The 24062-nt window shown below is 51.6% G+C and overlaps 2 protein-coding genes across 7 annotated transcripts; one reads left to right on the top strand and one right to left on the bottom strand.

Annotated features, from left to right (window-relative positions):
* Positions 1-142: 142 nt before the first annotated feature.
* On the bottom strand, positions 143-4048 carry PERCC1 (proline and glutamate rich with coiled coil 1). 2 transcript variants are annotated; one of them, XM_039732234.1, is made up of 4 exons: positions 2807-4048; positions 2311-2720; positions 2088-2185; positions 143-970 (listed from the first exon to the last, which is right to left on the bottom strand). In XM_039732234.1, exon 4 carries the CDS (start codon positions 939-941, stop codon positions 267-269), a length of 675 nt encoding a protein of 224 aa, XP_039588168.1. In that variant the 5' UTR covers positions 942-970; positions 2088-2185; positions 2311-2720; positions 2807-4048; the 3' UTR covers positions 143-266. The 2 variants fall into 2 exon arrangements, with proteins under 2 accessions (XP_039588168.1, XP_039588169.1); XM_039732235.1 differs by having other exon boundaries at positions 2311-4048.
* Positions 4049-5113: 1065 nt separating this feature from the next.
* LUC7L (LUC7 like) lies at positions 5114-23928 on the top strand. 5 transcript variants are annotated; one of them, XM_039732174.1, is made up of 11 exons: positions 5114-5314; positions 6897-6991; positions 11797-11895; positions 12583-12693; positions 13307-13450; positions 13833-14009; positions 14695-14783; positions 19156-19185; positions 20084-20248; positions 21274-21335; positions 22547-22681. In XM_039732174.1, the coding sequence occupies exons 1-10, from the start codon at positions 5254-5256 to the stop codon at positions 21299-21301; spliced, it is 999 nt and encodes a 332-aa protein (XP_039588108.1). In that variant the 5' UTR covers positions 5114-5253; the 3' UTR covers positions 21302-21335; positions 22547-22681. The 5 variants fall into 5 exon arrangements, with proteins under 5 accessions (XP_039588108.1, XP_039588105.1, XP_039588107.1 ...); XM_039732173.1 differs by lacking the exon at positions 21274-21335 and adding an exon at positions 5737-6176 and having other exon boundaries at positions 5119-5314; positions 22547-23928; XM_039732176.1 differs by lacking the exon at positions 21274-21335 and adding an exon at positions 5737-5807 and having other exon boundaries at positions 5170-5314; positions 22547-23928.
* The last annotated feature ends 134 nt before the right edge of the window (positions 23929-24062 follow it).

Here is a 24062-nt window from a genome sequence, read left to right as displayed (position 1 = left end):
TGCCGCCACCGCTCCCTGCTCCTCCTGCTGCTGCCAGCAGCCCCCAGGGTCATGCCAAGGCCCGGCCCTTTGTCTGTGGCAGCAGGGACAGCGCGGTGGCGGGTGGCAAAGGACACCGCACGCGCTGCTGCCTGGCGGGAGTCATTTATTCACTCGTCCCGTCACCGGCTTCGACCCGGCAGCTCCGAGTGCCCGGTGCTGGCACCGGGGCCACCGGGTTTATCATTAACTGGGTGGCACGTGGCGGGACCGGGGCCACAGCGGGGTCACAGCCCAGCAAAGGGCTCTGCCTCCAGCCCCGGGCGGCCCGGCAGCTCTGGCCCTGGCTCCGCTGTCCAGTTGGCCAGCAGGTCGCTGAAGTCAGGCGTGCCGGCGTGCAGGAGGCTGGCGGGGCCCGGGCCCGGCTCTTTCCAGAAGGAGGGCGGCAGTTTCCTGCGGTGCATGGGGGTGATGTGGCCGTACTTCCTCTCCAGCCGCTGCGTCCTGCCGCCGGCGGGCCGGCAGCGCTGCAGGCCGTACTCGAAGAGCTCGGCCAGCGGCCCCAGCCGGTGCGCGGCGCCCGGGCTGCCCCGCGAGGCCTCGGGCCCGGCCTCGGCGCTCCGGGGCGAGCCGCAGTCCGCGGGCACCGGGCGGCTGCCGGCCGCCTCCTCCCGGCCCCGCCGCCCGAAGTAGCGCTGGATGTCGCAGCTGATGAGCTCCGAGAACTTGAGGAGACGCAGCGTGGTCTCGGCGGTGCTGGGGACACTGGCCAGCTCCGGCCTCACGCTCTCCTCCACTGCTTCCACGTCCTCCTCCTCTTCTTCCTCCTCTTCTTCCTCCTCCTCCTCCTCCTCGGAGAGGTCGGGGAAGTCGGGCTCGGGGTGTGTGGGCAGCAGCAGGCCGTGCGGGAAGGGCGAGGGCAGCCGCAGCTCGGCCAGGGGCTGGATGACACCCGCGGCCATGTCAGCGCTCAGGCAGCCCCGGAGTCACCCTGCGGGCAGGGACAGCGGGTCAGGGTCACACCTGCCACCAGCCCTGACCCACCCCAGCAGCCCTGAGAGGGCAGGGAGCCGTGCTGGGCCACGCCATGGCCCCGGTGGGGCCGCAGGGCAGCAGGGATGTCCCCCACAAATAACGGGGTGTGGGATGTACCCACCAAGCTGTGGGGAAGAGGGCACTGGGTGTCCCCTGGGACATCCCCACTCAGCCCTGGGACAGCAGGCAGCAGGGTGTCCCCACCAAAACATGGGATGTGGGGCAGTGGAAGCATAACCCTGAGCTGGGGGGCATGGAGTAGCAGAGATGCCATTCCCCTACAAGCAGCAGGACATGGGACAGTGGGGATGTTCTAGCTGAACCCTGGGACATCAAGCAACCGGGATGTCCCCATCAAGCCATGGGGTGTGGGATAATGGGAATGTCCCTAAGTCATGGGACGTGGGGCAGCAAGGATGTTTGCAGTGATCTGTGGGACATGGATGTCCACTGAGTCATGGGATGCAGGGCAGTGCTCCAGAGCTGTGGGGCACAGGGATGCTCCCCTTCACCCCGGGGCTGTGCAGGGAGGTGAAGGGGGGCTCAGCACCCACCCTGCAGCTCTGGCTCAGGGCCACAGAGCCCTGTGCCCTGCCCACACCATGGCCCCTAGGGGGGACAGTGAACCCACCGCCCCCTGCCCTGCCCTGCCCTGGTGGGCTCTGAGCTCAGCTGGGTTTTGCTGAGCTGGATGTGGCCCCTCTGTAGCTCGTGCTGCCTGTGCTGAAGGGTCCCCAGCCCTGCCTCGCTGCAGGACACCCCGGCCATGCTGAGAGGGTCTCAGGGCAGGACCACATCCTGAGGAGCCAGACTTGCCCCTGCCACACCAAGCATGGTGCTGGGAGCTGCTCCCAGCCTCAGCTCGTCCTTGCCACCTCTGCGCGTCCCTCTTTGTGCCGTCCCCACCGCGGTAGCCCCGGGCTGGGCTGCGGGGGGCTCAGCCTCACCTCCGGGCTGCGGGGAGCGGGGCCACCACAGCCTGCCCTGCCGCCACCCCCTCAGCCGGACAGACCCCCGGCCGGACAGACCCCCGGGACTGGAGGGCATGGCCCGGCCCGCGGCTCCACACTCACCTTGGCGCTGCCCGGCCATGCATAGGCTCCCGCGCCGCTCCCCTGCCCGTCCCTCCACCTGGGCCTGAAGTATTTATAGCGGGGCAGCGAGCTGACGGCTGGCAAATATTTGGTAGCCGTATTGTAATAGTAGACTCGGTAAACAGAGCTGGGGTTTGCTTTAGCACCCAGCAACGGGAGAGCGGCGCGGGGAGGGACGCGGGGACGGGAAGGCAGGGCTCACCTTAATGGTTCACTCGCCAGGGGATTTTCAAGTGTTGTCCCTGTAAATTCACCTATTAAATCGGCAGCCCCAGCTGCCAAACTGCCCGCACACTTGTGCCGAGGGCTCTTATCTCCCCGCTGATTGGAGGTGAAATCAAGCTTTGTCAAATAGGCGTAAAATTAAATTTCATGCTATTTTGACTCCTGGAGTAGGGATCTTCTGAAGAACATACTGTGTATCGAGCCATGCCTCTGCAAACAGGGGCTGCCGCTGCAGTGGGCAAAGCCTTTCCCTGGGTACCCCCAGGTGCTGCAGCACCCTCGTGCAGGTTCAGACCACTCCTCTCCACCCTCGTGCAGGTTCAGACCACTCATCTCCGGCCTTCGAGATGGACGTTGGGCTCCCTGACCTGAGAGAGGTTTTGGAACCTGTGGATGCAAGCGTGGACATGCCATGTGGAGAGTGTCCGGGCCAGCCCCAGGGCAGGGACAGAGCTGGGTGACAGCATTTTTACCCTGTGCTGTGGCCCGTGGCTCCCCTGTGAGGACAGGGACAGTGGCAATCAGCTCAGGTCCCAGACAGGCTGTGCCAGAGGTGCCATGGATGTGCCAGCAGGGTCATCTGGGGCAGCACAGAACAGGGCCAGGGGACACAGGTGGCTGGGGATGCAGGGTGGCTGGGGACACAGGATGGCCAGAGTGCACAGGACAGCCTGCCCCTGACAGCTGAAGGGATGGCAGGGGTCTGACACAGCACCAGATCCTGTCACAGATGTTGGGGACACTCAGGGAGTGGGGCACTAGCCCCTGGGCTTGGGGACAGCCACAGCCCTGATCCAGAGCTGCCCTGTTCTCCTGTTTTTGGGGTGCCCGCAGCCCCTGGTCTCTCCCTCGGAGCCCTCCCTGCCCTGAGCACCGTGTTCCGAGGTGTCCGCAGAGCTGAGAGGGGCGCCCCGCTGCTGGCAGGGAGTGTCCCAGCCTGCGGGGCTGTCCCCCCGCTGCCCGGGCCGGCAGCCTGGGGCTCCCTGCGGGGGCAGGGCTGGGCACCTCTCCCTCTCCTCTCCCCTCTCCAAACACTGCCGCGGCCAGGCGGGGCGGGGGCAGCCGGCACCGGGCACTGCTGGGCAAACACGGCGGACGGGAGCTGATTAGCCACGGGCACCCCTCGGGCTGCTCCCCGGTGTCACCAATTTTACCCGCCCGGCCCGGCACTGGCACGGCTTGGCACTGCTAGCGGACAGCCACGCTGATCCCCGGGGAAAGGCGGCTCCTCTGCTGTCCCCAGCCACCTCTGCCCAGGCAGGCAGGAGATGGGAGAGCTCCCACAGCCTCGGGCTGGCTGGAGGAAAGGGCTGCACCGACCCTTTGGCCAGCTGGGGAGGGTCCGGCCAGGCTGGCCAGGAGGTGTGGGGAGCACATGGCTGGGCTGCTGGCTCACAGAGCTGGGAGCGAGGAGGTCTCCGCCCGCTGTGGGAAGGAATCGGAAGGATTAGGAGCACCCAGGGCTCAGCAGGACCGTCCCAAGGCAACGCCACTGCTCCTGCAGCAGCCTTGGGCGTGTGGCTTTGCCCCCTTGGAGTGCCCAGGGTGGCCATCCCTGCTCCACACTTTGCCAGGCCCGGGCATGAGGAGCTGCTGTCCCACAGGGAAGGGGTCTCCTGCCTGCAGAGACCCAAGCAGGGAGCTCGCAGACCCCTTCTGATTCTGCCCAGCCGGGATGCGGCAGCGGAGCGGGGCGGCGGCACAGCCCTGCCCGGGGCTGGCTCACGCTGCCTCTCCCCGAAAGCCAACCGAGCTTCAAACCGGGGGAAAAAGGAGCTTCAAACCGGGGGGAAAAGGAGCTTCAAACCGGGGGGAAAGCAGGCATGGCTGCGGCAAATCCTGCACCAGCGCTCCGGCTCTGCTGCCCAGGGGGCCCTGTGGCAGCAAAGAGAGCGGGTGGGATTTCTCCGGCTCGGGGAGCATCCAGAGAGCAGCCGGGGCCCGGAGCTCCAGGAGAAGAGACAAGAGGTGAAACTCAAGGGAGCGGTGCGAGCTGGAGCTCACAAAGCCAGGCAGGGAACGCAGCAGACGGCAGAGCCCCGCAGCAGCCCAGGCTCCCGCAAAACCACGGGCTCACCCCCCCGGCAGCTGGGGGAGCAGCCACGGAGCGCCCAGCGCTGCCCCGCCGTGTCCTCGGCGCTCTCCGCGGCCAGGGGGGTTCGTCCCCTTGTCCGTGCGCCCGCCCAGCCTCCTGGTGCTCCCGCCGGCCCCGGCCGCGTGTCCTGTCACCCCCCGCCCCGGCAGGCGCTTTCCTCGCCCCGCATTCCCCCTGCCCGCATTCCCCCTGCCCGCATTCCCCACGGCGGCCCCGAGCTGCCGCAGCGCGGCGGGGCCGGCAGCCAGCGCAGCCCGGGCCTGCTCCGGGCACCAGGCTGTCCCGGGCACCGCTGCGGCCTGGCTACTGTGCCCACACCCGGCCAGCCCCGGGCCCCGGGCACCGGGCACCAGGCACCGGGCACCGAGCACCGGGCACCGGGCACCGGGCACGGCGGGGGTGGGTCCGGTGCTCCCGCCCGCCCCTCGGCCCAGCCACGCCCCGATGACATCACCGCCCCTTCACTCTGACCACGCCCCTCAGGACCGCCACGCCCCACTGACATCACCGCCCCTTCACTTTGACCACGCCCCCAGGACACAGCCACGCCCACCTGACATTACCGCCCTTTCGCCCAACCACGCCCCTCTGACATCACCGAGACGTCATTCAGACCACGCCCACCAAGCTTGCCCCCTCCAGCCCCGCCGCTCGGACCCCGCCCCCTGGCGGACTACCCTTCCCGTCATGCAGCGCGGCGCAGGGCGGGGCCGCTTCCGCTCAGCGCTCGCCGCGCGTCGCCGCTGCCGAGGCCGCTGAGCCGCCGCCGCCCCAGGCCCCAGTCCCGGTCCCGGTCGGAGCCGCCGCCTCCGGACCGGCCCCGCCATGTCGGCCCAGGCACAGATGCGGGCCCTGCTGGACCAGCTCATGGGCACGGCCCGGGACGGTGAGTAGGGGCGGGCGGGGCCTGCAGGAAACGCCGCGGCCTGGCGGCCGGAGCGGGCCCGGGGCTGTCCGCGCCCCGCCGCTCCGGGCCCGGCTGCGCGGCCAGGCCCGGCCGGCTCCGTGCCCGCACTCCGGAGGCGCGTAGGTAGGTGTGCCCGCAGCGCCGGGTGCTGTCCGACACGAGAAATGTGACAGCCCGTGCAAAATAGGGCCCCGCTGCGGTTTGTGTCTCCCTTCTGCGACTCGCTGGGTACTTAAATTCCCTTTGGCACGTTAGCAGGGCTGTCCAGGCACTTTGCACTTTGTTTCGTAAGTGAATAAGTGCTTTTCTTTCTCTGTGTATTGAGTTGCTATTGAATTGCTTCCCATATTTTTATTTCATACAAACTGAACAATTGTGGCCCCTCTATTTTATTTATAAAGGTTCAGTGTATCTTTGCCTGCCTACATCAATCTGCAAGGGAGTTGCAGAAAAGCCTCATGTTCATCGAGCCGTGAGTCACAACCAATTTTTAAAGCTGTTATAACAAAAAACAAAGTGTTTGCTTTTTTTCACAAGTAACTTTAAAAGTGTAGCTTAGAAAGAAAAAAAAAAAAACCTTAAAAAAATTTCAGTAGACACAACATTATTCCTGGATGCTTGTGAATCCTAAACTATATTCATACTTTAGTATTACACATACCTGTGTCATATGCACAGATGAGCTTTAAAATTGTCACATACCATTGCCACTTTGCCTTTACTTTTATGTATCATTCCCCTGACTTCCTTACTGCAGGTGTGGGCAAGAAAGCTTTTCCTTTAAAACTTTTCAACAATGGGCATAAAATTCTGCAGCTGAGGTCTTGAAGAATGCAGATGGGTATAGTATGTGTTGGAGCTCGCAGTGTGTATTGACTAACTTTGTTTCTTTTTTTATTATTTCTTTTGTTGCTTTTCTGATATTGTCTCGTTTTAAGTGGCTCCTGAGTGTAAAATGTCCTCTGAGGGTGGGCTGTGGGTGGGGAGCACGTGGTGTGTTCCAGGCCAGGACCTGCCAGCTCCTCCCTTGCAGGCCTGGGAGAGCACACCCTGCATAGCTGGGTTCCAGACCAAAGCACTGGTGGCTCAGTTACCACCTGAGCAAAGAGCAGTTGCCTGTAAATTTTGCCCAGCACAGCCCTGTTTTGTGATCTGATAGCGTGGGGTTTGGTATCTCCTGCCCCTTCTTCACAGTAAGAAAAAGAAAGGGTGGAAAAAATAGACAGGTTTTGGCTGGGAGCCAGCCTGTCTCTCTCCTTTTCTCCTCTGTCTGTGCTGCTTCTTTATGTGGATGACAGGCCCTGGACATTGCTTGGCTCGCCAGCACTGTGTTTAACATGGTGTCCTGGATGAATAAATGCTAAAGTAGTGTTTGTTGTCAATTATTAGTGTTCCAGAATATCCTGTTACCCTCTAAGCTTTTTTTTTTTTTTTGGAGTAATTTTGGGGAGCAGGAGCACCAAATATTTTAATCTGCATATTGAGCTGAAATGTTCATGCTGATGCCTGTGTTCTCCTGGTGTTCTAATGTCTCCTTGTTTAAACCACACATGAATTTCAGGAGATGAAACCAGACAAAGGGTGAAGTTCACAGACGATCGTGTGTGCAAGAGCCACCTGCTGGATTGCTGTCCCCACGATATCCTGGCTGGAACAGTAAGTGTGTCCTCTGGAATTGTCTCTGCAGGGTGGGTGGCTTCTAGGAGAGGCCAGGCTTTCTGTGCTCAGGGAGCTCTCACAATCCTAATTCCACTTCCTGTGGCCTCTGTATGGAACTGCTCTCACTTCTCAAAAAAAACCCCAAACAAACAAAAAAACAAACGAGGAGCTCTCACAATTCACCTGAAATGCTTTTTCTTTCACAATCCTGTGAGAAGTTGCAAAATTCTTTCTGTTCTAGCAGTTTGAGCTAGTCAGAGCTTGCACCAAGCCTGTAGCTAGGCTGCTGCCCTAGGTCACTGCTGCATCTTCAGGTTAGCAAGTGTTTCCTTAGCAGCTGCACTAACCCTTGGAGATTTTCAGTCTCCTTTCCCCAGCCCTGATGGAAGAGCAGCTTTTCTGTTGTTTCTGTGGTGATGATGGCAGGTCACAGCTCTGGCTGAGTGTTGGCTGTTTGAGCTTCTGGGTTGTTTGTGTCACTCTGCCCCACTGGTTTCAGAGAGTTGTCTCAGCTCCTTTGCTGCTCCCTGTGGGAACAGAGCTGGCCAGTGTTCAAAGGTTTGCCTCATGTGCTACCTCTGAGAGCAGAAGGTGGTGTGGGCTTTAGCAGTGAGCTCTTGTGAAGGAAGTGTTCATTTGGGGCTCCCAGATGAAAGCTGCAGCCTGACTTTGGAAAGAAAACTGTCTTTTGTCACCATTGCTGTGCAGGGTGGAGGTGGTTATGGATGTTTGAAATCCATCCTTGCCCTTGCTGTTTGCATGAAATACTGTGGCAATCCACAGTGTCTGTCCATTAACCAGATTGCTGAAAGATGCTGGTTATTTCTAGCCCTTCCTGCTGCTGTCTGGGGGCTGGCTGGACACAGTGGGTGTCCAGCAAGGGGAGGGCTGGTGCTGCTGCCCCTGCTTGTGTCACTGCCATAGCAGCACTGTGGCAGCACTGCTGGAAGGAGCTGTAGCAAAAGCTGCCTCTGCTCTGAGCACTTCAGCTTCTCAGTGGCTGCCTTTGCAGAATAAGATTGGAAAAGCTGAATACCAATCTCTGTACCTCTATTTTTAAAAATTCATTTGAAGCTCAGATGTATTTTGCAGTGATTGTTCCGTAAGCTGCCGTATGACTTCACCTCCATTTCAGAATTTTAAACTTCCATCCTTTGTATAGGTCACTGTCAGGTTATGTTTTTTGACATGAGATTCTGCAACAGTTTCTTGGGGCCCAAAGGGTGTTTTGAGGATGAAGGCTGCCTTCTACCTCTTCTGGCAGGTTTTCCAAAGAGGGTAAATGGTGAGTTAAGGGGTAGTTCAGCATAAGTGGTGTGTGTGAGCTGGTGCCAAAGCGTGGAGGAAGTCTGAAGTGTTTCAGGTGGGTTGTGAGTCTCCTGGGGCAGAGAAGCACCTTGAGGAATTTATTTCTTCTGCTTCTGTTGTTACTTGTCTTGATTGAGGTGTCCTTTCCCTCTCACTGTGGAATTTGTGCTCAGAAGCTGCAGGAGCAGGAAGAAAGACTCACATGATTGTGTGGTGGCTGTGGAGTGGGTGTGGAGCTCTACACCTCTGTCAGCAGGTTACTGGGGGCCAGAGCAAGTGTTGGTGCTGCAGATCTGTGTTGAAAGAACATGTGATGTCCAGAACAGGAAGAGCATTTCAGCTGTCACTGCTGCCAGTACAGAGTGAAACTTAGCTGGAATGTGCAGTCCTCCCTCGTGATCTCAGGCAGCTTCACTGGCACTTTACAGGGCTCTGCTGAGGAAGAGCTGTATGGGTGAAACTGTCTGAGCTAGGTGGGGTATAATACAATCTCTGGGTGTATGACTGCAGAAATCAGGGCCTTGCACCTCTTGGAAACTTCCAACAGATGCTCCAAGCCTTCTGGCCCTTGCTGTGTTGTGTCCTCCCCTAAGGCATTGTTACTGCTGCATCCTTCGTGTGTGCAGATATTCCTCAGTGGGAAGCTGATCCCTTGGGGAGCTGTGCTCAGTGAAATGTGATGGAGTCCCATTCACTGACCTTCAGGTGCTGAGTAAGAAAAGGAGTCCAGACTGTAAGCAAAGCTCTGGAACATTCCTGAGGGCTGCAGGAGTCCTGTTGATGTTTGCTTTGTTTAGGTGCACGAGTGTTCCTGATTGTAAGAGTTGTCATTTTAAGTTGGTTTGTTCCTGTGATTATTCTCTTTTTGGCCTCAGAGACTTGTCTAAACTTGCCACTAAATAACCTACAGTGGTTCTCTTTGGTCTCTGTGGGTAAGGAGGAACATTTTGGGAGAGCAGGAGTTGGTTTAGTGAGCCCATGGGCCGTTACCTTGTTATCCACATCATTTGTGGTGAGTGCTGAGTTCTCTCTGCAGCTCATGGTAAGCAGATTTCTGTCAGTGAAAGTATTGTAGCACATTGAGAGATGGCATCAGCTGGCAGTTCTCCTGAATTTCAGCTCCACTAAGAGGTGGACAGATGAGCCTCAAAGCTGTCCAGATTGAACATACCTTGGAAATTACATGCAGAGAATTATTGTGTCCCCTACTGGGGAATATCAATTGAAGTCTGTAGGTTCTAGAATTGTTTTTTGTGGGTTGAGAGGGAGTCTGTGCTTTCCTTTTCCACTTGGATGAAACTCTGCATCTCTGATCACTGTTAAAGCATCTTTGTGGAAATTTCATTTTGTGGTGAGTTGCCAGTTCAGTGGAGATCATAAGAGATACCTCAGAATGTGGATTTCTCAGCAAATGTGAGCAGGACTAATTATCAGTGACATCTAAATGTTTTCAGTCTTTGTGTATGTGGAGTTAAATGTTTGCTCAGGCTCTGCTGGTTGCCTGTCTCACATACCTGTGTTATGAACCAGCCAGTGTTGACTGGAGCAGGTCATGATCTCTGTGGAAAGGGTGAATGTTCTGTGACAGCCCTCCTTGGCATGAGAGGAGGCTTTGAGGCAGAAGGGCTGGTGGTCCTCCCCCGAGTGAGCAATACCTGTGGAAGTCTCCTTGCACATCTCAAAGGACATGGAGGAAGATTTGAGGTTTATAAGCTAGTGAGAACTGAATGTTCTTCCCTCAGGCAGGTCAAGGGATTTGTTGCCTGTTAACACACAGGGAGAGGAATAGGGAGCTTTGGAACAAGCATTGTTGGCTGTTCTGAAGTGGTGAGAGCCCCTTCTCTGAAGTGGGGTTATTGGCTCAGCTTGCAGGAAGAGCTCAGATAAGAATATTTATGATGTGTGACAATCACATCCAATACCATTATTTCCTCCCTATCTTGGAAAGTGATCTCAGTAGAATGACCAGAAGAATGAAAGATGTGTCACATCACAGAAAGTTATTTTTGTGGTAAAATAACAGTAACATGTGGTAAAATAACAGTAACTCTAGCATTCTTTGAAGTGGCTTGCCTGAAGTTGAGCATGATCAAGCTCTAAAAGTACCAATGTGCTTTTTTTGTAGGCATTACATTTCTATCATTAGAGAGCTCAGCAGGAGTATTCTGGATGCAGTGTCTGTCTGTTTCTGTGGCCTGCTGCCTCTGGCCTCATGGTTCTGGTAAATCTGAGCAAAATGAGGAAGGCTAAATAGTGCCAAGTCATCTGGATTTTTTCCTTTTCTAGAAGAGAAATTTAGTAATAGGTACCTGCTGAAAACCTGAGAATAAACTGGTAGAGTTTGCTTTAGTTGCTTTGCTTCATTCTAAACACTGCTTTCTGAGTGCATTGTTTCATGTAAGAATCCCCAGCTTTAGTTTGTGGTATTCCACAGGGATTCAGTTATCCCAGTTCAGCTTTCTCTGCAGTTCACTGGGTTGACACCTGTTGTGCATGTTGAGGTTTGGGCTCCTGGGGACTGATGGTGACAGTGAGAGAAGAGGATGATGAGTTGGGCTGTTCCTTCAGGCAGTGACATGTACCCTGCCATTCCTACAGTGGTTCACTATTAGGGTGTTTATTATTTTGGCTTTCAAAATGTCATTTTCTTTTTCTGCTTTTAAGAGTAAGAGAAAGGTTCTTTGTTACAAATCGATAATGTTGAAATGCAGCTTCCATGTCTTGAGAGCATAATCAACTTGGCTTCATGTGGCTGTTAACTGCTAGGTGGGAGAAAAAATAACAAGTTCAAATAGCAGGGAGTGCAGTGGGAGGGAAGGGCAGCTTTCTGGGAAGAGAGATGCTCTTAAGTCTCTCATTAAACGGGCTTATGCGTAGGACTTTGCTTTGCTGGGCAGGTTTTCAAATTCCAGGCTGCAGCTGGATGTGGGAAGGGTCTGGCTGTGGAATTAACAGTCTGTCTGTTGTTGCTGAGTGTGGGGTTGTGCATTTCTGCTGGCTGTAGCCCTTAATCCTTTTAAGTCCTTTTGTTGTTGATAGGAAGCATTCTGTGTGTATCCTACAATTTGTTATGCCATATGTTACTTGGGCACATCCTGACACAGATGTGCATTTCCAGAGGAGCTTTAAGTAGGGTGCAGGTGTGTTTTATGTTTCCCTGGGCTGTGGCTCCAGGATAGGAGACATTTGCAGTTGGTGCCTGTTGAAGAGGACCCATCTCCCTCCCAGCCATTTCTGAGGCTGTCCTAGGACTTAGAGCAGGAGTAGGACTGGACTTAAAGCATTTGGGCTGTTTTAATGTTCCCAGAACATCTACAAAATTGAGTACTGGCAAGCATGTGGTTCTTCTGGCTGGTTCTGGTACTGAGAGGTTAAGAGAAAGCTGCTTTTCACAAAAATACTTTACTTTGTTATGATGCAGTTGGCAAGAGACATCTGCTGCTTGTTGCTGTAATGGAGGGTTCTTATGTGGGTTCTCCTTTTCCTTCTAACAGAGAATGGACCTGGGAGAATGTACAAAGATCCATGACTTGGCTCTGCGAGCAGATTATGAGATTGCAAGTAAAGAGAGAGACCTGTTTTTTGAGCTGGATGTAAGTATGGAGAAATTTTAGTTACTTTTGGGAAGACTGCTTCTTGAAGTTACTGGGCTGAACAGTAGAACTCAGTGGCCATTTCAGCTCATCATGTTTCTTGTTACCTGTCCAGAGTGTGCAGCCCCTTCCTGAATGTCAGCCTGACTGCTGACTGGAGAATGCAGAAGTAATTATGGCCTTTGACACTCCATTAGCCCAGCTAGCTGGGAGGCTCCCTGGCATTCCTTGGATCCCACACCTGCTGCTCTGCACCAGGTTCTTGTAACATGATGCCCTGTCCCAGAAAGAGATTTAACATTAAAAACCTTCTGCTCAGTAGTTTTAACTTTTGTCAGATTTAGCTTTCATTTAATCTTTCTGTGATGGAACACATCAAGGGGAAGCACAGTTCTGTCTTTCCCTTTCATGTTATTCCAGTGCTTTTGTCTTTGTGCCTGTTGCTCCTGCATAGGAAGGAAGTTCCAGTGCAAAGCCATGTTGCTGTGTCAGAATAAAGGAACTGGGTCAGGCTTACAGGGCAGGGGTCAAATGTAACTTGTTCTGCAAAGTGTCATTTGTTTTTTTTCTGAAATCATCTGTTCTTGAGGTTGTTTGTGCATTATACAGGATTGCAGCTGTTGACTGTCAAAGCTACATCTGGCACAGAGAGCAGCTTCATTCATAATTCTTTGTCTGATCATGCAGGCCATGGATCACCTGGAATCCTTCATTGCAGAGTGTGACAGGAGAACAGAGCTGGCCAAGAAACGCCTGGCTGAGACACAGGAAGAGATCAGTGCTGAAGTGTCTGCAAAGGTATTGGTTTTGAAAGTCTTGCTGGGAGCACTGGTGTTCTGTTTCTCTGACACCAGTGATACTGGGGAGTTAGCTTCACAGAGGATTTGGGGATTCCAGTCATGCTCCTCAAATGGCTGCTCTGGCCATTCTGGAGACAAACTTAAAAGACCACCATGGGCTCTAAAAGAGATTGCTTTAGCATGGAAATAAAGCATATTGGTTTCTTCCCCATGCTGTGAAATGTTACCATAATAATTTAGAATAGTAAGTCCATCATCCCATGGTTTTTGTTTCGTTTAACAAATGCTCATGGAGTTTCCTTTTTGGCAACTCACCTAATTGGGCTAATGCAAGACTTTTCTGAAGCTGATTTTGTGGGCTCTATGCTGACCTGTAAGCCAGAAATGACTGGCAGATCATGATCTCTCCACATACACTTTCTCTCTTTGCCATATGTCTGTGACCATGTTGACATTGGTCCACCAGTCCCTTTTGCTGGGGACTTTTGGAGATTCATGGTCATCTTCCAACAACAGATTTCATTACACAGTATTTCCTTTAAAAAAATGGAAAGTTGTTCTGCAAGCTTTATCACACTTTTGTCTTACTAAAAGCTAACTCTTCTTTTCAGGCAGAGAAAGTCCATGAGCTGAATGAAGATATTGGAAAACTCCTAGCTAAAGCAGAACAGCTGGGAGCTGAAGGAAATGTTGATGAGTCTCAAAAGATCCTGATGGAAGTGGAGAAAGTCCGAGCGAAAAAGAAAGAGGCAGAGGTACAGTGTTGGCTCTCCTGTGGCTTGTCACAGGAGGCTGGGCTGGGCTGGGTGGTTTCTGCCCCTGTTCCTGTGTGCCAGCACCTCCTTTTGCAGTTCCAGCCATGTGCCAGCAGGCAGTGTGGTGACTGAAAAGATTTTTAGAAACATTTATCTGTTGCAGCAAGCTGACTGGGGCAGCTCCTCTGAAATATTTGGTCACCAGTCTCTTGCAGGGGTAGACTTTTGGGTTAGCTGTGCCCACAAAGCATTTGTGTGGCACCTCCTTTGTGTGAGGGTGGGTTTTGATTCTTCAAAGCAATTCTTCGCAGGAGTTTCCCTGGAGGGTTGTGTCATGTAAGGGTTCCCTGACATTTGTGTGGGTTTTCTTGCCTCCCTGTAGGAAGAATACCGAAATTCAATGCCTGCATCCAGCTTCCAGCAGCAGAAGCTGCGTGTGTGTGAAGTCTGCTCAGCATATCTGGGTCTCCATGACAACGACCGGCGTCTTGCTGACCACTTCGGAGGCAAATTACACTTGGGTTTCATTCAGATCCGTGAGAAACTGGATCAGCTGAGGGTAATCCTCTGTTTTAAACCACCTCTTTGTAATTCTGAAGACCTTGAACTCTTCTATTAAATTAATACAGAATTCTTTGCAGAGGGCTTGTAAAAGCGCAGGAATTTGACTGCAGAATCCCTAAAGCATCAAACAGAGCTTTGTTTAGCCTTGTCTTGGGGTCTCTTCTCTGTGTTCTGGGTAACTAAATATGTTCCCTCAGAATCAAACCAGAGCACTGCTATAATTTATTCCTTGGAGCTTTGGTACAGTCATTCTCACTAACATGACAGAAATTTGTTACTCTGTTTTTTTTTCCACTTTGAAACCTCTCGATGAAATATTAGAACTGAAGTTTCACATGGTTCTGTCAGTAAAAAGATCTTGACTAGCTGAATCCATTAGGAATTTTCTGAAATGGTTTGTAATGGGTTGTGGTACTGGCCTTGTTTGCAAACAGAGACCTTTAGCTGAGTAAGAGTTGTGATTCCTGTGCCTTACTCACAGTGCATTGAGGTCAGTGCCTCAACTGAGAAAAATGAGAACCTTGACAGAGGTCTTAATCAGCACATAAAATGCAGTGCAATGTTCTTTGTCTTGCTATTGGAATGGTCTTCCTGCAGATCTGACCTGTTCCTGTATGGCTATAAATAATGGCTGTTACTGCATGGCTGAAATATGATGTGGATTTATTTTTTTCCCTTAGAAAACAGTGGCAGAAAAGCAAGAGAAGAGAAACCAGGATCGTTTGAGACGGAGAGAGGAGAGAGAACGAGAGGAGAGGATGGGCAGACGGTGAGTGGGGCCTGGGAACTGCCCTGTGAAGTCTAGAAGTATCTGATTCCTTGTACATAAGCACTGCAGGAGTTCAGCATCTGCTTCTGGAGTTGGATGTGCTCCAGATGCTGTGTGAGCATCCTGGGATTCAGTTAAAAATGAAAACAATGCACAAATCCTCCACTCCTCCACCTTAGAGTGATTGTACATGTGTTTTAACCTCCACTGTGTGTCTGAAAGGTGGAAGTTCCCTGTAGTCTTCAGGCTTATATTGGTCTAATCCCTGTCTTAGGGAATCTGAATCTGGATAAAATACCCTCATCCAGAGCACCTGAGTGGGAAAGTTTAAGATGAGTGAGGACTAGGCTTGCTCAAAAGGCAGTAGGCATGCAGAAATTCCTTGGACAGCTCTCCTCACTGCTTGGAGGCTTGAAGGTGACAACAGGCTGGTGTCATGTGCCAAACAATTGACTGCATGTAACTTTCCTACAATAAGTGAGGCGTTTTGGCAAGCATCTCCTTAGGAAGCTGAGGGATCCCAAGGAGTGGCTGCTTCTGGTGGTTGTAGCTATGTGTGTCACCTTCTGCTCAGATGTCTGTAATTCCTGAGCAGTGGGAGGGGCTGGAACACTGGTTTCCTCAGGACTAGCTCTTCTGCATCTTGCCAGCTGAACTGGAAAAACAATTTCTTCTGTACTTAAACTGAAGTGGCAACCTGTGTGTAAACACTCAGTTAGGCAGCCTGGGGTGGGGAGGGTGGTTATTTGCAGGGGTCAGGCAGAGGAAGTGGCTGGGCAGGAATGCTCTTCTGATTGTCACAGCATCTCCCTGGTTACCTTGTGGGTTTCTCCTTGTGTACTTCTTGCATCAAAAAGATCCCAACCTTGCTGCCTGTGCAGAGCTATTTTTGAAACTCAGAGTCAGCTGAAGAGTGACTTTGTCTGAGGAATAGGAGATTTATAACTGCAGTGTACTCCAAGATGATGCTGGCTCTGGCTGTACATTGCTGGAATTGCTGACAAATACCAGCATGAAGCAGCATGGTGATTTTAGTGCATTATGAAGATGGGAGTCCCAAACTGTTACTCATTACCCATATTATTTTATGCATGTTATGCATAGCTCCAGTTAGGGTGTTTAATTTGGGTTTTCTCTGGGGATTGCCTGGTGTGATATGAAGGAGCAGATCATGCTACAGCTTTCTGTGGAACTGTAGCACTTTGGAGAGCCTCACAACTTTGTTACCCATGCAGCTGTAATGCAGTTGACTTGGGGAGCTGCAGGATCTGGAAGTAGCTTTTCAGTGCAGGAGTTAATCAAAAGGGACTGCTGTTGCTGCTGCTGTGGTCAGAGATGTGGAAGTGAAATGGGAAGTGTCTTCTCATGCAGCTGCTTCATGGCAGACCCACAGCAGGACCCTGCCTAACATGGACTCAGTTTGTCTCCATGGTGCCTCCTCTTCCTGGAGGTCATTTCTCTGTAAAAATTGCTCAGCAGAGTTGTTCAGGAAGAACCCTCTGGATCTCCTTGTTGATCCACATCTCAAAATGCTGGTTTTCTACTCCTGTGGTGTGCTGTGGTTTTGTTTTAGTTTAAAAAAAACCCTCAAGCCCTCAGTTCTTGAGAGCTGAAGAGCCACTTGTGTTTACAGGTAGTCCATGTGTGGATGCATCTGATGAGGGGGTTTGAAAGCTGCTTTTGAATGTTTATTTAAGTCTTAAAATAGGAAAGCTTTAAGAACTGCATGAAGCTGGCCTAAAGTCTGAGTTCTTGCTGTTTCCATATGTGACAGTACTTAGAGACTGTGGCTGGCCTTTGCTCTGGCTCTGTGCAGAGGCACCTGTGTGCTCCACAGGAAAACTTGTTATGAAGGAGTCAGAAGTGCCATACACAAGAGATCCAATCAATTGCCCCTCCAAAATGAGAACTTGACCTGAGGGAGGACAGTAGAGCTCTCCCAGTGGACACTCAGTGTCAGAACTGAGGTTAGAGTCCAGATTTCTTGGTCACTTGTCTGCTGGGAGCTGTGCACACCATGCTCACAGAGGCGTTTTTCCATCAAAAACTAATTGGTGATGTCTGCCACCTCCCAGCCAGCCTCTCTTATCCAGAGCTTGGTACTTTAAAGACCCACAGGAACATGTTTCCTTCAGAACTCTTCTTGTCACATCCCATACAGCACCTTCATGGTGTTACTTCAGTAAGAGAATGCCTTGAGTTCAGGGCTCTGGTGACTGACAGGCACTGTGGCATCCCTGCAAACCTGTGCCTTCCCTTGTGAAACTCTACCTCTCACAGCTGTAATTAATTTGTCATTAAACTGTGACTCCCCATGGGAATGAGTGCACTGGATTCTACCCTAGTGGTAATAAACACAAGTCTTGTGTGATGGTGCTGGTGGTGTTGGCTATCCAGTAATCTCTTAAGACTGGAATTCTGTGGAGAAGTGGCACGCTGGCAAGTGCAGACCTCAGTGTTTTCTTCCAGAGTACACCAGCAAACAAGTCTGGTGGAGGTGCCAAATGGATTTCCTTTGTGTTAAGCTGGACAAAAGACAGGTTATGAAACTCAGCAGAAAGTCTCTGTAATACAGGGACAAAAAAGAGGGAAAAATAAACAAAATAGACTTGCTCAGTCCTCTTGCTCCTGTGGAAAGCAGTCTTTGCCTCCTGCTGTACAATGATTCAGGCTAGTAAGGGCAATGGTGTTTTGTTGGATCCTTCCTGAAATCTGAAGTTTGGTTTTAGGGAGTGATTATCATGTTTTTTGTGTATACCCCTGTATGCTTGGATGATAGGCATGGAAGGGCAGGCAGGCTTTTCAGGGGATGTGGAAGGGCTTTCGTGGATGTGTGCACTGGTGGTTCAGAATAAAATGATCAGGAGGAAAAAGAACAGTGAGAACTTGGAGTAATTACAACCCCCAGAAAAATCCAGCTGCCTGCCAGGTATCTACAGGAGGTCCTGCTGCTCTGTCAGGTTGTGTTACGTGGCAGTGGAGGTGTGTGGTTACTGCCCTGCTCTCCAGGTTTATCAGCTTTTCCTTCAGCTGCTCATGTGTGTTGCCACAGTGCATGTTTCATTTGCAGACTCCAAGTTCAGCTCCACTTTGTTTACAGTCTTTACCTGAATTCCTTTCTAAATTTGGGGGCTTTTAAAACTTTCTGCCATTTCACTGAAGAACAATCCCATTTCACTAAAGAAATGTCAGTGCACATAGATTTTCTTAATCTTGTCTTATCCAGGCATGGCTTTAAATAATGTTATTAAAACAGATGCTTCTCTGTTGCTTCTTAAATTCTTGTCTGTGTGTAGCTTTCATGTCAGGGTGCCAGAACAGCTCTGTGGGGTGTAAATGGAACTTACTGTGGGTGAGTCTGTGTGCAGTGGGGAGCACTTACAGGAGTGAGTCTCTAAGTCACTAAACAGGGAGAGGAGCCACTTATTAATTAAAGTAAAACAAGACTGTTCAGACTGTGTGTGATGTTCAGCTGGCTCTGAAATGTGGCCACAGAGGAAGAGGGAGGGTGCAGCTTCCATGTGCAGAGGTATTTTAAGTGGTGCTGAGTAATGGTGCTGCTAAAGTTGAAAGAATTCTGCCGTTGTTATTTACAAACTGTCAAGAGCTAATGCTGACAGCAGTGAGCTCAGAGTGCCACACACGAGCTCTGAAGCTTGTGGAATGTGAGAAAGGATAGCAAGGCCTGGATTATTCTTCTCAAGTGCTTTCTAAGGATTTTCAGTTTATATCTATCACTTGTCAGTAATAGTTCTTCTCTTGTGGCTTTGTCTCCTCTTTTTTTCCCAGTTATCTTTCCCAAAAGAGAAAAAAAATAGTGATGCAAATTTCCTTCTGATGTTTAGTAAACAAATACTGGGAGTGAGAAGGGGGTGTATTTCTTTATTGAAACCCCTTTAGCATGCAACTGTCCCAAAGGAACCAAAATCAGAAAACTGGCAGATGTCTCTCTGATTGAAGAGTGGCACTTCTTGAAATGTTAGAGTTGATCCAGCTGGTGTTAGACTGCAGGGAGTAAAGAGTATGTAACAAATATGCACAGAAAATTAGTTGAAAGGTTCATTGGGGTGCTTTATTAATAGTATCTGGTTTCGAGACTTTTCTGTAGTGACAGGAAGCTTAGTGTGCAGAAATTAATGTTTTCCAGTTTTTGACAAATTCTTGTTCCTAAAATTGAAAAATATGAAGCTAACAAAATTTTTTATTTGCAAGCTTTTTCTTTTTCTTTTTTTTTTTTTTTCTTTTTTGAGTAGTGTGTCACTTGAGGTATTGATTATTTCTGTGAAGAGCTGCCAGGGTGAATGAATGTTCTTATTGAAAACCCACTGGCTGTATCATAACTTCTCTCACTTAACTCTCCTCTCCTTTCTAGGTCTGGATCAAGAAATAGAGATCGTCGAAGGTGAGTGCCCAGTTCTGCACTTATCCCAAATGCCTGTTTGTGTTTCTCTCTAGCTACTGAGGTTTTTCCTGGGTCTCAGTGTCTGGTTTGCTCCCTGAAAGAGATGGGAAGTGCAGTGTGGGCAGCTCAGTGGTGCTGCTCAGCTTGGTGTGGCTCGTGGGGCTGTAGAGCAGGTGCTGAGTAGCCTGGCCAGGATGGGCTCTGTGTGCTCCAGTGTGAGCCCATGGATGTCCCCAAGGCCTCTTTCCATAAATACCTGATATGCTTTCATGATTGTAAGGTCTGAAGTATCTGTTGTATATATAATACCTCAGATGTGAAAATACAGAGATTTGAGATTAAAACCCCCCACAGCTCTGGGAAGAGCTTGCCTTAATGCTATGGCAACATTCTCTGTGATAATGGACCTGGAGATCTCCCTGCCTACTCATTTCCTATGGCATCTTTCTTATTTTTAGAGCAGGGTGAAATAAATCTGCTTCTAAAGTGCAGGACTTTGACTTAAGTGTCCTGTGATATTACCATAACCCTAAGAGAATCTCCAGGAAGATTCTCTTAGAGTTATGGTAATATCACAGGCCACTTCCTTTGGCCTCTCTTCTACTTATACGGGCCTCACTTGTGAGCAATGCAGGGTTGTAAGCTCTGCTCTGGCCCTTGCCATGTGCTTACAATAATGGTGGGATCCTTTTCTGTAAGCTTCCCAGCAAAGTGCGTAACCCACTGGCGTTCTGTTGGCAGCACAAGGCCCGGGAGGAGGCAGCTGCCCGCGGTGTGGTGTGGGCAGGGATGCGGGGCTGGGGCTGGACTCTGTTGATGCTCTGGGTGTTCCTCAGGAGAGGCTGAGGGCAGCTGGGGGTGCAGTGCGGGGCACTGAGCCCGTGTGTGTTCCCCGCAGGTCGCGCTCCCGCGAGCGGAGGCGGAGGCGCTCCAGGTCGGCCTCCCGGGAGCGGCGGAAGTCGCGCTCGCGCTCCCGGGACCGGCACCGGCGCCACCGGAGCCGCTCCCGCAGCCACAGCAGAGGCCACCGCCGGGGCTCCAGAGACAGGAGTTCCAAACACAAGTAGGTATTCCCGCCTGGAGTGCTTCTGGAAAGGGAGTCCTTGGCTCACAGTGACCTCCCTGGCCGTAGAGCGAGCAGGAGCGTGGCAGGGTTCTCCAGAGCAGCTGGGCTGGCCTGGGCCAGCTCCTGGGCCAAAGCAGGACTCCCCAGTGGCCTCACGTGAGGGCAGCAAATGTACAGCAAGATCCCAGCTGAGAGGAGAGTCTGGGAGATAGAACAGATTCCCTGATTTGCATTGCTGAGCCTTGAGATGCTCCTTGGATGGGAAGCAGCACGAAGCTTCAATGAGCTAACTGAGCTTCCCTGGGGCTGTAGAAGCCAAGTGCTTGGGAGGCAGTTTGGATCTTATACTTCTCTAGTTATTTTTTGCTTCCCAGATTCCTTCTCTAAGGGCTGGCATTGGGAAGGAGTCTATGATTTGAGATCGGGGGGGAGTCTTCTGTTAGAAGGCTGTTTGAGAGAGAGAGAATTCTTTAGGAATCAGCACTTCTTCCTCCTGAAAAAGAAATACAGGAGGAGTATACCATTCTTATGTCTCTGAGGAGAACCACTGTAGTCCAAAGAAAGGCTTAAAGTTTTTCTGAAATTCAGCAAAACAGCCTCTTTGTTAGAAGAAGAAGGAGACAAGTGTGTGTAGGATATTAGAAAAATTGACTGGAATCACTATGTTCACTTACAACCCTTCTAAGCCCAGGAGCAAGTCTGCCTCCAGGTGCTTGCTGAGGTTAGATCTGGATTTTTTTAAAGTCTCCTAGTTAATAGGGAAGTGCTTCAGCACTGTCACCTGATAAGGCACCAGCACTCAAGTACAAATCTAGAAACAAAACTATTGTTGTGTGTCTTGTGTCAGTTTAGCTAAGGGGTAGGAACAGCTTTTCTTTTAAAGATACCTGGTGAAGGGGAGGGAAATAATGGTCTGAAAAATAAGTCTTAATAATTGAGGGGGGGTGTAAATACTGTTAATTCTCCAATGGCTGAGATACTAAAGTGCTTTTTTAAATCTGTCTTGAACATGAAAAATAAAGAAAAGAAGTTTGGACAATTAGGAAGTGAGGAAGATCCTGTAATAACTATTACTAAAGAGCAGGTAAGGGATTACTTCGGAACCCCTGAACACATCCAAACCAGCCCATTGAGATTGCAGGGCATTGGCCAGCTGACACACCTGCACAAAGCTGCTGAGAGCTGGGGACAGGCCAGGATCAGTGTCAGAAAACATAACAAAAACAAGAGAACAAACAGCAAAACCCTGCTTCCTGAAAGAGAGTTAATGAAATCTGCTCTCAGGTTCTGCTGGGCTGAGGTGTCACTTGCTGAAAGAAAGGGAGTAGCACAGGATGTGGAGAGCTCAGGGTAGGAGGTCTGCTTGCAGCAGGCATTGTTGTGGAAAAGGTAGAGAGGTGATGTCATCAGACAGCCTGATGTTAAATGACACAGTTTAATGAAAATGAAATGGCTGTTGGGTTTTGATGTATCGATTTTGCAGTATTTTCAAGCCTTAAAATCAACAAGAATGAAAGTAGAACCTCTAAGGTACCTCCTGTTGTGACTGTAAAAAACCCTGTGTGCTGAGCCTTGAAGTAAAATGTAGGAGCCTCTGCTGAGCTCCCTCAGGGTCAGCTCCTTTTGAATCCTGCTATTCCCTAAGCTGGCAGGAATCACACAAGAAACAGCCTTTCAGATTAGACCTAATGTGAAGCCTCCTGTTTAATTCTGCGTGGGCTGACACGGGAACTGCTGCTGAAAATCTGTGGCTGTGAAAAGATGTGCCTGTGCTGTGGGCTGTGAATATAAACCTGTATCATCCTGACTTTGAACCCAGGATGCTGCCAAAGCCAGCATTTGTCAGGATGCAAAGTGAGAAGCCCAGGGCTGAGCCAGCAAAGAATCCAGTTGGTATTTAGAGCAGTTGAGCAGAAAGCCAGTAGCTTAGGGGGTAATGAAAACCTGCTCTGGAAGCCATGAACTGAGCTGAGTCAAAGACAAGGAAAAAATTGTAGGCACTTCAGGATGGCCCAGAAAAATAATGAGGGGCACAGGGAAGACCTGAGGGAGCCCCTGTGGCAACAGCTTGAAAGGATCACTGAGAGGAAGGAGGAACAAAGGTGTGCTGTGCACAGAAACCTCGCAGAGGCCCAGAGCTGCTGTCATGGGGACCCACTGCCCGTGGCACAGCACCCAGGCACGTTCCTGTAGGGAACTTTATCCCACAGCCCTGCCAGGGAAAGGTACTGCTCGGTGGGTATTTGACAATTTTTAGTTGTGAAGCTGATAGAAATGGTTTACTTTGTACTGCAGATCTTCTAGAGATCGATCTTCAAGGGAAAAGTCCCGAGACAGAGAGAGGAAAGAGAAGAGCTCTTCTGAGAGGCGGCACGAGAGCACAAATGGCAAATCTCGTTCCAAGAGGTCAGAAGAGAGAGAAGCTGGAGAGATCTGAACTCAAACGATCTGTGTTGCACTGTAAATAGTCTGATAAACATTCTACACAAAGCCTAAATTTCCCATTTATATTTACTGAATACAACTCATCTTTTGTAGTTTGGGATTTTTATTGTTTGGCAGATAGCTGTGAGTTTGTAGAGACACAAGAGTTACGTACTGTTTAACAGGATTTTGTTTTAGTAGGAATAAATAAATCTGGATGGATGGTTTTCAGTCCAGGCCAGTGTGGACACCCCGTGTTTGTCCCGACGCAGCGAGCGCAGCGGTCGGGGTCACGCTGTGCCTGGAGCCCTGAGCTGCCCTGACCTTTGTAACGCTTCAGCCCTTTCCAAAAACCCACCTGACCCTCTGTGAGCACACCAGTAGCACTGGTTCTCAATTATATTTTGTCCTTCTGTTTATATATGTTAAAAAAAAATCAGATTTCTTTTTTTCCTTCCTTTTAGTACTTGGCCATCTCATTTTTATGTCTCCAGCACTTGAGTTGCCTCACTTGCCCAGCTAAGGCAAAACCAAACAAAATTTGGCCCTGATCTATTCTGAAAGCTGTTTGAGGATGACCAGATGAGCTGAACCATGTTTCTAAGCTGAACTCAGGTCTGGTTTTAGTACCTTTACAGTTCAGACAGTTGAGCTGGTGTGAGCAAAGCAGTGGGAAGCCTGGCTGTGTTCTCTAGAGCGGCACAGCCACAGCTCTTCTGCCTCTTTACCGTGCAGTCAGAGCTTCCTGCGGGGCGTTCTCCCCTGCCCACCACAGCGCTGCTGCGTTTCCAAGGCCAGTCAGGCAAAGAGCCGAGGGCAGGGGCGGCTCGGAGCCCGTGCCGGTGTGTGCCCTCGGGGCAGCGGCCGTGTCCCCGCGGGAGGCCGCCGCTGCTGCCGCTCGCTGTGCCTCGGGCGGTGTCCCACGGGCGCGGGGAGGCCTGCCCGTGCCGGCCCCGGTCACCCTCGGCGGCAGGGGCCGGGCTGCCGCTCGTTAGCGCGGTTAATTACCGCCGCTAATTGCCGCTCCCGGCCCCCCGCTCCGCTCTCTGCCTCCCCCGCCCGCGGTGCTGCCCGCTGTCAGTCCCGGTGCATGCCCCCTCCCTGTCCGTTTTTACGATGAGCTCCGCGGTTTCTCGTGTTGTTTTTGTAACCTCCGTGTGGGGCGCGGGGGCGGCGGGCGCGGCTCGGGGTGCCTGTACGCGCCCGCGCTGTTCCCCGCGGTCTGAGCGCATTAAAGATCTGTGTTTGTGGCTCCCGCTGCTGCCGGACTCGTTCTTGCGGGCTCCGCCCGCGCCGCCGCCGACACCGGCCGGGCCGGGCCGAGCGGAACCGCTCCCCGCGCCGTGACGCCGCTTCCGCCGGGCGGAGGCGGGGATGGAGGCGGAAG

This window comes from Passer montanus, unplaced genomic scaffold (genome assembly GCF_014805655.1).
Source record: "Passer montanus isolate IOZ18808 unplaced genomic scaffold, ASM1480565v1 scaffold8, whole genome shotgun sequence".
Classification (NCBI taxonomy): Eukaryota; Metazoa; Chordata; class Aves; order Passeriformes; family Passeridae; genus Passer; species Passer montanus.
The sequence above is the reverse complement of the archived record's forward strand: the minus strand, read 5'-3'. Positions and strand labels throughout refer to the sequence as shown.

Excerpts from the sequence above, each read along its gene's own strand:
- PERCC1 (XM_039732235.1), bottom strand. The coding sequence starts at position 941 with ATGGCCGCGGGTGTCATCCAGCCCCTGGCCGAGCTGCGGCTGCCCTCG.
- LUC7L (XM_039732171.1), top strand. The coding sequence starts at position 5,254 with ATGTCGGCCCAGGCACAGATGCGGGCCCTGCTGGACCAGCTCATGGGC. Across the intron at positions 5,315-6,896 it reads CATGGGCACGGCCCGGGACG|GAGATGAAACCAGACAAAGG; the intron begins GTGAGTAGGGGC and ends CATGAATTTCAG. Across the intron at positions 6,992-11,796 it reads ACGATATCCTGGCTGGAACA|AGAATGGACCTGGGAGAATG; the intron begins GTAAGTGTGTCC and ends TCCTTCTAACAG.